The following is a 13,151-nucleotide window of genomic DNA, read 5'->3' on the forward strand; positions in this document are numbered from 1 at the left end:
GGAAGCACGTGAGTATCACGTGACCCTTATCTGAACCCATTATACCTAAACCCCTGACCTCCCTGGAACGAATATGGTAACGCGATTTAGATCCCTAGGGTTTCAGATTTAGGTATAATGGGTTCATATAAAGTTCAAGTGAGTTCACGTGATACTCACGTGCTTCCCCTCCTCAGATCTCTTTTTTCTCTCCAACTAGACGTTCACGTAAGCCTCCTCCATTAAGAAATAAACGGTAGGACTAACGTTGCACACGGCCTACAACGTCGGGGACCATCCATGTAATTAAATTAGGTGGGGGACCAAAATCGTGGCATTGGTAAATGTCGGGGACCAAAGTTGTAATTAAGCCAATAAATAATAAGATAAATTAAAATAAAATTAAGAAATAAACAACCTAAATCCCAATCAAATCTAATACTAAAAATGGTATTAAATAAAGATACATAAAAACTAACAAAATCTAGCAAATCACAATAAAAACTCATAAAATCCCGAATTAATGAAAAATTCAAAAATTCAATAAAAATTAATCAATATATTCTAAAAATAAATTTAAAATAAATTAAAAGACCAAATCTTATCTTTTAAAATAATATCAATCAATTATTTTAGAATATATAAAATTAAAACATATATCAATTGAAAATTATATCTTCTAAAATAATATCAATTAATTAGGTTAGAATATATAAAATTAAAACATATATCAATTGAAAATAATATCCTCTAACAAATTGACACGTGGAATAATTTTTATGAGAATTAATCTGGTGCTGACACGTCACTATGGAAGTTCTTCTTTTCTAATATATATTGATATTGATATTGATCTCAAGGACATTAACTGATTGAGACTTTTCATGCAGCAGATACATATAACAATAATGTGAGAAGTCATCAATAAAGAGAATGAAATACTTTTCTCCACCCCAAGATGGAACATCAAAAGGACCACAGATATCAGTGTGTGTCAACTCCTTGTATCAACTCAAGGAGTTGACTACTTCTTGTAGCCGGGTTCTTTGATATATGTTTGGTTTGCTTGCCTTTAATGCAATCCACACATATATCCAAGTCAGCAAAATCCAATTGAGGCAATATTTCACTTTTCATTAACCTCATCATCCTTTCTTTGGATATGTGACCTAATCTTTTATGCCACAAGAAAGCAGAGCATTCATTACGTGCAGTACATTTAACACTACTATTGTGCTCAACATTAAACAGGGATTCAACAAAATTAACATCAAGATTGAAACGGTATAAACCATCCAACAAAGTACCAGAACCATAATAGTACGCAAGTTTATACAAAGAAAAACCACCATGTCCAATCTTAAAATCAAAACCTAAGCGATCCAACTTTCCTACTGAAACAAGATTTCTAGCACATCCAGGAACATATAGACACTTTTCTAGATCTAACTGATGACCAGTGTCCAAGATCAATCTGTAAGTCCCAATTCCTTCAATTCGTGCTTTCATCCTGTTTCCCATGTACAGAAACTTTTCAGTTCCTCTTATGGGCTGGATCGAAAGGAATCCCTGCATAATATGTGACACATGAGTAGTTGCACCAGAATCCAACCACCAGGTATTATTAGGTACTTCAATAAGGTTTGATTCGAAACTAATTGAAACATAAAATGTACCTTTCTTTTTGAACCAAGCCTTTCTTTTCGGACAATCTTTCTTGAAGTGTCCAGCCTTCTTACAGAAGTAGCACACATGCTCCTTATGGATTCGGCCCTCTTTAACCTTTAAGGCTTTGTCCTTCTTCTGTTCCTTTCTACCTGGTTTAGCCTTACTGCTACTAGCTCCATCATGAGTCGTGAGATGAATGGAGTGGTCTTTCTCTTTCTTTAATCTCCCTTCCTCCTGAATCAACATGGCCTTAATTTCTTGAAAGTTCCATTTTTTCTTAATGGTGTTGTAGTTCACCTGGAACTGGCCAAACTCAGAAGGAAGTGAGTTAATAATAAACTGCACGAGAAAAGACTCACTTACATCCATACCCATGGACTTCAGCTTTGCTGCCAGATTTGCCATGCTAGTCACATGATCATGAATGGGTTGAGACCAATCAAACCTTTTGGTCGTCAACTCACTCATTAGAGTTCCTACAATGGATTTGTCAGTTATGTCTGATTGTGAGAACTCCTTAACTTTTGCCATAAATTCCCTTGCATTGTCTGTTTTGGGCATGGATGGCTTAACATTTTCAGCCATTGTCATTCTCATCAAGTTCAAGCACAGCCTATTAGACCTTACCCAAGCCTCATAATAAGACTTGTCATCATCTATACTGGTCTCAGTAATGGCTGCAGGCTTTTCGTCTGTAACTATTGCTAGGTCTAAATCCATATAACCCAGTTGAAACTGAATCTGTTCCGACCAATCAGCATAGTTAAGACCATTGAACTTAATCACACCAGTGACCCCAGCAGACAAAGAAGTCATAGCTGCAAAACATTGATAAGCTTACACATTAATGCTTTGAGTAACTTAAATGGATTCAAACAAATAACTTTACCTATGCATTTAAGCCCATCTTTGGATGTAACTTAAATTCATAACTTCAAACAATAATGATGCTATTAAAAACTACTTTAATAGACAAATAATTAACATGTTTATAAATCTTTAGATATATAAACACATTTTTCAAGTATGTCAATTCTTTCTTTAATGTCATACATTATAAGTAATGGTCCACCTTTGGGTGACACAAATATTTCTTATAATAATAAAACATCATAAACCCATTAAATCCTTTCATAGCATCAAAATCATGGGCTGTAAATTGCAACCATACATTATGAAATTAAATAAACACATTTGATCACTTTGATGATACAAATCCTTCATATATTTAATTTCATAATTTATACCTTACAAGCAATTATCTTTTCTGCAAAATTTGTCTAAATAATGCGGAAGCTATGACTTTCAGAAGGCAAATTTTGCAATGATCCGTATACAGTGAAAATTACTCTCACTAGTCAAAACTTTTAATAGAACCGCATGTCAATATCCCACATAAAAGCCATCGATGTTACTGTTAACGCATTCATAATATCAATTTCCTTCAATATTATATATGACATTATACCACACATACAGGCCCGTAATGCTTCAATGAATTGTTTAATTTCAATACATATATTGGGTATAGCCATGCATAATTACGAGAACAAAAACTTTCTGCCATTGAAAAAACAGTTTCGGCCATATACAATCAATTGGCACAAGGCGGCGGAAGCAAAATACTATAATTGAATCCATAATTTTTTTGAATTCTAAAATTAGGGTTCATAAAATTGGAGAAACACCTTTCATGGAGAATCATACAATTTTCAACTAAGGCTCTGATACCAATTGTAAGCAAATTTTATCCACTCTAGGGTTTTCAACATACAGAAAACCTAAGCCAGGATTTTTAATTTATATGATTCTCACTAACTTTAAAGGGAGGAGATAACTGACCTGGATTCATGCCAGAATCCATGAAGAAATCCTTATGCTCTCTGAATCTTTTTCTCTCCTCTTTGCCTTCCACTTTCAGTCCTTCTCTGATGGATGAGAAGAGAAGCAGAATACGTTACTTTGAAAACTGCTCAGTAAACCCTTTATTGTAGGTTGGTTATTGTAACCACCCACTATCTTTTAATTTTCTGAAGGAAGAGGAGAGGGAATTCAAAATTGAATTTTGAAACCCCCAACTAACTTTAATTGCTTTAATATCCTAATGACCATCACATTGAGGATCTTTTCATAAAGTTAGTTCTATAAGTGGCATTTCCTCTGGTACAAGCAAAAACATTATGGGTCAAATACATGAGTGACATGTTCCAATAGAAAAATTACACTTGAATTATTTATTAATAATATTATGGACTTCTTAAAACTCTGAATGAACCATGTATGTTTATTGTAATTATAAATTAATCCTAGAACCTTCTGATTTTCAAATTCAATCCATCTCTTCTCCTCCCAGCACCTAGCTCGAATTGTTTGATATACGAATCTGACGAATGATGATCTGGCTTTTTTTCGCGTGCACACGTTCCTTCTCTTTCTTCCAAATTCCAATTCTCATTTCTTCTTCTATTCTCTATCGTCCTCTTTCCCAATTCCAATCCCAATTGCTCCCATCTCCATTCAAACATTAGACTTCTATAATCAAGATTAACACACATCTGATTGTTAATGTGTTCACATATACCACCGAGAGAGGGAGAATCACACTTTAAGTTCCTGCCCCTTTCTTCTTCCCTAACATCACTTTCTCCCAATTAGAAGAAGCAGCGCCGCACACCCATCGCTGTCAACCGATTCCTCTCCAGTCACCGCTGTGAGCCTTTACAGTAATCACAATCACTTGGGCATCAAAGGTAGTAGTGCGTGGCCGGTCGGAGTGGAAGGAGATGACGAAAAAAAGTAAAAATTACCAATTAAAAAATTAGGTCAAAAAAGGGGAGGATCTGGAGGTGGTTTAGGGGTTGCTGTTGATGATGGATTGGGGGTGGAGAATATGGGTCTGGGAATGACTATGTTTTACATACATAATTATTAAAAAATGTGAGGGTATATTTAGTAAGCTAAAATTCAGCTGGGGTCATAACATAAATAATGTAAAAAAATCTAGTCAGCACTTAAGTGTTTATGCATTATTGGTACACCTCACTCCTGTAACCTACACTCATTTAAATTTATGGGCACCCAAGCATGCACCCTATAAGTTACATGGGCCACATTAATTATTAAAATAATTTAACACAATCTCAACTTCATCTTCTTCTTTATACATTTCCAGAATTCTTCTTCAATGTTCTTCATATTTCCACCAAATTTCTCTTTCATCTCAGCAAATGAACAACTAAAATCCACGAACTCAAAATTAAACATCACTAAATCATAGATAACATCACCATCCCAGAATAAGCAAGTAAAAACGGTTCTTGTTCTATTTTATTTATCTTCCTAGATCCCAAAAGTAAAACACTTGACCAATCAAATACTGTGTTATGCACCGGTTCATTTCGCCGCATCATGTCTTCATTCAGCAATAGCATATACCAAAAAAAAAAAATGCAGCATAAACCATCCTCTCAAGAGAGGGAAATGATGACATCAAGAATCAAAGAAGAAAGAATTGAAACTCATTAATCACCATGAAAGACCCATTTGAGAAACACATCAAATTGATCACCCAGAAGATAAAAATGAATATAGCTTGAACCTTTAACCCCAAGTCCACCACCACCACCAACTCGCCTTCACCACCAATCTCTCCATATCCCTCATTTGGTCTCTAGGTTCGCCTTCACCCTTATACAGAGTCTAGAATATAGATGGAGCAAGGAGGAGTGGAGAGAGAGAGAGAGAGCGCAAAATTTCTGAAGAATCCAAATGGTGAGAGTAGGGATGGCAATATAACCTGAACCCGTGGGTGCCCGCCCAACCCCGACCCGATTTGATGGGTAAAACCTGATATAATTGAGTTTGGTATTAGTGAAACTCGCACCCGAACCCGAACAATATATATGAAATTACAAAACTACTATTATAAAACGGTTTATTCACAACAAAATAATATATGTTGTATTTTATTTTGCAAAAAAGTATATGCATCAAGTTAGGTTAGGATGAGTGTTTGAGGCTACAAGGGTTTGGGTAAACCGAAACCCGACGAGTTTGGGTTTAGATTGGGTATGAGTGTTCGGGTTCGGGTTTGGGAAAGGAAAAACCCAACCTGTTGCCATCCCTAGGTGGGATTAACCATTTCCTCGAACTTAATCTCGTGAAAGGGGGGTTGTTTGTCCTTGAGCCGTTGCGAAGAGAAGAAGCGTGTCGTGCCGTCGATATACTCCGATATGCTCTAATCAGCTTCGATCTCTAAGAGAATGGAAACGGATTGCTGGGTTTGTGGGGATTGGGGTTGCTTGGTTTGCTTATGGGTTGGAGTGGAGGTTCAAGAAGATGCTGGTGAAGATGTGGATAAAGTCACGTCAGCTCTGTTCTGTCACTGGGAAATCTCGCCGGAGCTCCACCCTCGGGTGAGGGTTAATACCAAAACGCGTGCAAGTTCAGGGAGATATCACTTAATATTTTCTGGGGAAGGACTAAATTCAAAAGTCACTACAAAGATAGAGACTAATTTGACCATTAACCCATTCAGAAACGAAGATGAAGAAAATTAGTAAAGAAAGAATTTGAATAATCGGACCTTCGCCGCTGGATCCGCCCTCAGCCACAATGTCTATCACCCCTATCCCTCCACCACTACTATCACTTCTTGTTCCACCTCCACCGATCCTCACTGTGTCTGCCATGACCCCCACATATATATATTGTCTCATCAAGTTCCATTTGACCGCTACCATAACCTCCATTGTAACGGTGACTGCCAATATCGTGCCTTCTCTTCCATGACTTCAATGACTAGCGTCTCTTGTAGTGGTGTCTAGACGTTACCATAGTCTTTTCCCAAATATCTTTATCGAAACTGGCTCCTCACAGTAAGTCTCAAGCATTAGCGGGAAATACAAACCTTGACATCCAAAGAGTTGTTGGTTGTCAAGGTTTGTATTTCTCGTTACAAATTTTCTCTTGTTAGCGTCGGTCGTAACTGGTCTTGGAGTGTGTGGATAAGCATTTGTAATTTGCTAGGCATAGAGACAGTATTGGCAGATGATGCAAAAGCACATTTCCATCAATTCCCATTTGTATTTACTTAAAAGAAAAATTTGAACCAATAACTTCCTAACATATGTGTTTAGTTAAAAGAAAAATTTGTTGCTTAATTGATTTGATTATATGAGATTGAATTTGTTGTGCTTGTGTTTTGCTTGAAAAAAAAGTGATAAAAAATATGCACACCAACTATTTGTAAAAAGTCATCTTTAAGTTTTAGCCTTCAACAAATGAGCTTTTGGATCTTAGTCCCCCTTTCTAAAAGTCCTGCCTCCGCCCCTAGGAAGAAGGCTAGTATACTGTTACATGAGAGAGACTATGTCAAATGAATTATGTACAATTGTTATGACTCTGATTAGTTCTTGTTGTTGATTATGACATGATGAAATGAATATATAGTTATGCACATTATGTTTGACGTTTATTAAATCATACATTGTATTTTGTCACACGAGTAAATGAGAGTGTAAGAGCGATGTCTCATGTGAATGAATGTGTTATTTCATATTTGAATAAAGCGATGTGACTCTTTGCATGAAAGAATATTATATTATTCTTGTAAGTGCATTACTCTTGAATAGAGCAATGCGACCTTTTGTATGAAAGAATTTGACTCTTAGAAGAGAATCTATATATAGTTTTTTATGAGAGCACTATAATAATGATGAAGGACTTGAACATTGTCCGTGTCTCTCCCTATAAAAGCTTGTCTCTATATTTACTATTAAGAAAAATGAGCATAGAAGGAAGGGAAAAAGATAGAAGAGTTTCTCCATTGCTGAAGATCATATAAGGAGTTTCTACATTGATAAATGACATTCTATAAGAACATAGAATCACATTCTATAAGAACATAGAATCAATCTCACATCATGGGTAGAGGTTAATACTTCACAATCATTCTTATTATTTGAAAACTGTGAACTCTCAAGATCTTTCTTCTTCGTGATTTCTATTATTAAGTTTACATGTGAGGGGGAAAAGCACACACACATATATATATATATATATATATATATATTTTACCCAAATTTTAGTCATATGTTTTACACTGATCACCCAAACCAAACAATTATGTATGATTTTGCAAGTGTCATAACACACTTCAATTTTGTAGTAACCGAAAACGGTATGACAAATACATATAGTTCCAAGGAATTCTAGCAAGATAATAGACTTTAGCTAGAAAAAGGAACTTGTCATTTCTTATATATTTTAATATCTCTCCACCTTGATTCCATGTAATAGCTAATGTTACTAGGTGCAGCATAAACACCACACTTGAAGTACAAGTCTCCTGGACCATGATCCTTGGTGTGGAACTTTTTCTCTCCATTTATGAACACAGTCACCGTTCCTCCACACACATCATGGATGATGTTAAGTCTGAACCATTTATCATAAAGATTCTCAGCCACCAAATCTTTACTGTAATATCTCATGTGTGCGTTGTATATTCTTAGTATCAGTGTGGTAGCAGCATGCGCAGCACCATGGATCTGTGCTACTGTAGCACCTGATGTTCCATTTGGCACAAAGCCATAACCTTCAAATTGCCAAATCCCCCAGTTGTAGTCAAGCCCCTGCATGTATAAATGGATACGTAAATGCTTATGTTAGGAGCAATATATAACATGTAACTGGAAATGCTGACTAGTTTGTTTCACATTATATGGCCTGGCATGGGTCTCGTTGATTGCAGTTTTTTATCACGGTATTTGAAAACTGTTTTTAAAAATTATTTTCAAGAAAAATAAATAGTTTGAATTAGATGTTTTTCGACAATAAAAGAATTGTAATATGAAAAATAAAATTGAAACATAAAACATCTTTTAATTTTTCTAGTATTTTAGTTTTAAAAATTAAATTAAGAACTTTTTATAAAAATAGTCTTTTAAAACAAACAAGTTTTTTCTGTTTTTAAAAATAGAAAACAGTTCTTAAAACTTGTAATCGAACAAGCTAACATATCTTTCTAATACTCTTTTTAATGGGTTAAAATTCATGTAGAGTCACTAAATTATATGGATCTCACTTCTAACTTTGTGAGACCTATATATAAATTTTAACAAATTATACAAAGAGCGTTAGAAAAAGTGTTAAAAAGAGTGTTGCAAGCACTCCTCAACATGTAATACTAGGATTTGTTTTATTACAGTTTTTGAAAACAATTTTTATTTTATTTTAAAAAATGAAAAAACATGTTTCTCACAACCTCTTTCAAAAACTGTTTCATAAACACATCTCATTTTAAGTATTAAAACCTAAAATACTAGAACAGAAAGATGTGATTTGTTATTTGTTTTTAGTTTTTAAATTACAGTTACTTTAGTGTTGAAAAACATCTTCTTGAAAATTGTTACCAAAAACTGTATTTGTTTTTGGTCAATCAAAAACTGTATCTAAAGTTAGTTGTTACATGCAGAAACCTACAACAATCAAGCAACTCCTCGCAATAACTTAATGGACTGGATTTAGCATTGGCAACTTTGTGCCGGCCCATGAATGAAGTACAGCCCAAGTCGAACAATTTGTAAATGGTAATCAAGGAATTTTTTTCACTCTTATATGCAACCTTGTATATATAATTTCTCCCTCTTGTAACAAAAAAAAAACCTTGTATATATAATATTGATACGGTTAAGATTTGCTGTAGTTTTTAATAAACCTTGCAATTTGAAAAGGACCTATTTCTCTTAAACACCATTGTAACCCAGAAAAAAGTAAGAGCACAATATTTTCATTGAGTTCTCAAAATGAAATTTATATAGCAAAATCAAAATATTAATTAGCTGTTACAATACAAGTATGGATACAAAAATCCTAAATTAGATGAAAAATAAGGAAATATATCTTGTTTAATTTCTATTTTAGTTTTCTATATTTAAAAACAATTTTAGGAACAACTTTTGAATATTGTTTTCCAAAAGGAAAGAAGAAAAATAACTGTTTGAATGAGATATTTTCAACATTAAAAAAACTGTATTTAATAAATAAAACAGAAGTAGAAAATCATCTCGCTGTTATGATAATTTAGTTTTAAAAAATGAAAAATAAAAACAATTTTTTGAAAACAAGTTGTGATTAACATGATTTTAAATTTTCCAGTGTTTTAAAAAAAAATAGTTTTTAAAACTGTAATAAAACAAGTGTCGTGAAAAGGGTTTGTTGTTAAAGTAGAATGTGGAAGTCTTAACCAGGTCTTTGTTAGCCCAATATGAATGTGATCAAAACGCTTTGCTAATGTGGATGTCTTGGCTAGATTTGCACTTTAACGGTTGACTTAGAGCAGCAAAACACTATGTTAGGGTTTGAAACAAAGAGTGTCGTTCCTCGCTCTTTGGGGGGCTTCTCCTCCTTTAGGGGGGTCCTTTCCTGCTCTAGATAGGTCTTCTCCCCACAATAGGTGGGTTTCCTTTCACATTAGGTGGATTTGTTACCCAAATAAGTAAGTTTTTTCTTAGTTTTTGTTTGGATCTTTTTTCCTTCTCTTGGCCATCATAGCCTCTGCCCCTGTCATCCCTTTCTCCACCTAGGCCGCCTCTCCCACCTCCATCTGACAACGGGAGCCTTGTTGCAGATCCAGTGCTGGTTCGGCCACCACCTCAAGTCCTCAACGCCACAGATGTCGTAAGCACCATCGCAACACAGGTTACCGCCATAACCCAGATCTAAGGTCATCCTCCTCATCGTTCTTTCTAGGAGAGTTATGGGTAGAAAAGTGAAAGCTTTGAGTTGAAAGGTAACAGCTTTGGTTTGTCTTGTCTTGGTGAAGAAGTGGAAGTGGGGTTTGAGCCGTTCTTTGCGTGCTCATCCTTTACTCCACCGTTTGGTTTGTTGTTATCACACGGCCTCTGTTGGCTCCTTCACTTCCCTGTTTCTGATATGCAAAAGCTTCCCTTTTATCCCCTCACTTCTAAGAGATGCTAGATTGTTCGGCCCCTGTTGGTGTCGCTGAAGTCGTTCTTGGGCTTTTATGATAGCTGCACCTATTGCAACTACGGTAGAGCCGAGTGAGTTATTTTTCTAGAGCGTTGGTTAAAACTGAAGATAAAAGATTCTCCGCCTAGAAGTCAATCAGACTCTCTGGTGTTTTGGGGTTTAGGGGCTTTTGAATGGCCCTTAGGGTTTTTACATCATGTTTTATGCTGGATGTTTCAGCTTATTTGCTTGAGTGTTAATGCTTGTACTCAAATAGCTTATGTTTTGCATTGCGTTATCGCTCGTTGAGATTTATTCTCGTATGTTGTAAGTGTCGTTAGGAAACCCTTTGGGTTATGAATCAACTATGAGCCTTTGTAAAAAATATATAATATGGTATCAAAGTAAAAAATGTCTACTGACTCATGATCTATTGAAAAAACGGGTTTAATAAAAAAAAAAGAGAGCAAGTCACAAGCATTTAAAACTCAAGTTAAGACTGAGAGTATTGTGGTTAAAATATGTAAATGATATTCAAATCACTTGCGTTCTTAGCCCAATGTAGCCCTATGTAGATGCAATCTCTCTATTCTAATTCGCGCGTTATGCGCCTATAACTAACCTAAAGTTTGTCAAAAAAAAAACTAACCTAAAGTTCTTTTTTTTAGTATATTGGAAATATAAATTGCATCCGCCAGGAATCTATCTCTGGACCTCCCCTACACAACACATATGTCCCCCAGCTCCTACCACTTAAGCTATCCTCAGGGGACAATCTAAATTTCAATATAATGAGATGTTTTTATGCTTATTCACAAGTTTAATAGTTTGTTTGCAAATTAATATACCACATAAAAAACGTATTGTAAATAATATATATGTAGTAAATTTATAGGTAAAAGCATAAATGACTTAGCTTTAACAGAATCCACCTTAAAATTCTCAATAAATATATGTGAATCGAAGCAGAAGAAGAGCACCTGAATACGAATTTCAGTGCGTGGCTGAGTGTTGCTGTTAGGATTATGAGGCTTGTCATCAGCATAAACCCACAATCGATGAACTCCATCTTTATAGCTGTACCTTTGGTCAAGTGGTGTGTCATATGGCTTCTGCAGCTTAAAATTTGCTTGCGTCAATGGGACAGAGCTGAACCCAAAAGTAGGATCTTCGCAACAAACTAAGTTTTTCAGGGAGAACAAGAGGATCAAAGATAGAATGAAAGTGTAATAGCTAATCATTTTCGTTTGCTCAACTACTTGATTCCTTCTATAGAATAGTGGGAGTCCTTGTAGAAGTAATAGCTGATATATATAGTCACCACATAAAAAAGTCATATTTTTAAAGAGTATTATATTGAAATATATTTAGCGGCCAATTTTTGTTTCTTCTATTAACATATGTATTTCGGCCAAATCTATAGCTGCCTATGTTAAACAGATGCATCTAAACCATATTTTTGCTACTAAAATTTATATAATTTGCAGATAAAATTTTAGATTAAATATGGTTTTAATCATGTAAAATAGAGGTGATTTGAATTTGGTTACTGAAACATGTGAATTAGTTGTGTGATTAACCGTCACCAAATACATTAGAAGCAATTTAAATCACCAAAAAATAAATCGTACATAGGAACAAACTTTTCTTAGTTTTCCCATTTTATTAAGATATATTAAAAGTAATATATGATGAGTAATCATGTCCGAGTTAAGAACAAGAACATTATCATGGGCTAACTCAAGTGTACAAGACTTTTGTGACCTTACGCGATCAAAGGAATAAAGGGTGTGGCAACTGGACCATATAACCACACGATGGTGGTCCTCCAATTAATAAGTTAGAAAAAAAATGTGAAATGTTCTTCATTCTTGCATATTTAAAATTAAATTTTAACGTTTTCTATTGGAGTTTCATGATGTAGCTTGTGCCACTTGAATATGCATGGGAAAAGTGTTGTCACATACCGTCGTCACCTCAATGGGGTTATTTGAGATTGACAACAATGTCAAAGTTTGAAGGTTTGATATTCATTATTAATATAAGCATTTGCTGCCTGCTAGGGAGCGGCAGTATTATTCTTTTTTTTTTTTTTTAACATTCAAGACAAGGAAACACTGCACCCACTGACCCAACTCCCAAGTCCAATCAATAAACTACTTTGGACTCACCACCACCTTGACTTAAAAAGGAATCTAAAGTTTGTGGGCCCTAGCCCATTTTATCTAAAAGGGTGCACATCCCTTATTTCCAATGGGTGAGTCCAGTCCAGCTACTACGTGAATTGGTAGTATTTGCCTTCTTTCTTGTGTTAGTTTGTGTTTTATTTGGTGGGGTTTATTGTGTTGATATCCACTTTATTTAGTGACTATTTTTTTTTAAAGGTTGTTTTATTTTTGAGTTTAATTTTGATGCACCAACGATGTAAAAGCTCTTTACAGCGTCATCCAATAATATTTGTTCATTTTGACACGTTATGACAGCTTACAATTTCAATTAAAATAAAAAAAAAATAAAAAAAACTGAATCCT

At 34.8% G+C, this 13,151-nt stretch overlaps 1 protein-coding gene across 1 annotated transcript; it reads right to left on the bottom strand.

Moving 5' to 3' along the window:
• Positions 1-7,795: 7,795 nt before the first annotated feature.
• Positions 7,796-11,909, bottom strand: LOC130738152 (citrate-binding protein-like). Its single transcript, XM_057590071.1, has 2 exons — positions 11,601-11,909; positions 7,796-8,282 (listed from the first exon to the last, which is right to left on the bottom strand). The coding sequence occupies exons 1-2, from the start codon at positions 11,859-11,861 to the stop codon at positions 7,899-7,901; spliced, it is 645 nt and encodes a 214-aa protein (XP_057446054.1). The 5' UTR covers positions 11,862-11,909; the 3' UTR covers positions 7,796-7,898.
• Positions 11,910-13,151: the final 1,242 nt, after the last annotated feature.

The sequence above is a fragment of the Lotus japonicus genome, chromosome 2, assembly GCF_012489685.1.
Source record: "Lotus japonicus ecotype B-129 chromosome 2, LjGifu_v1.2".
Lineage (NCBI taxonomy): Eukaryota > Viridiplantae > Streptophyta > Magnoliopsida > Fabales > Fabaceae > Lotus > Lotus japonicus.

Bases quoted from the DNA above. Each gene is read 5' to 3' on its own strand.
- LOC130738152 (XM_057590071.1), bottom strand. From the start codon at position 11,861: ATGATTAGCTATTACACTTTCATTCTATCTTTGATCCTCTTGTTCTCC. The intron at 8,283-11,600 runs GTGCTCTTCTTC...TTATACATGCAG, and splicing joins GCACTGAAATTCGTATTCAG to GGGCTTGACTACAACTGGGG.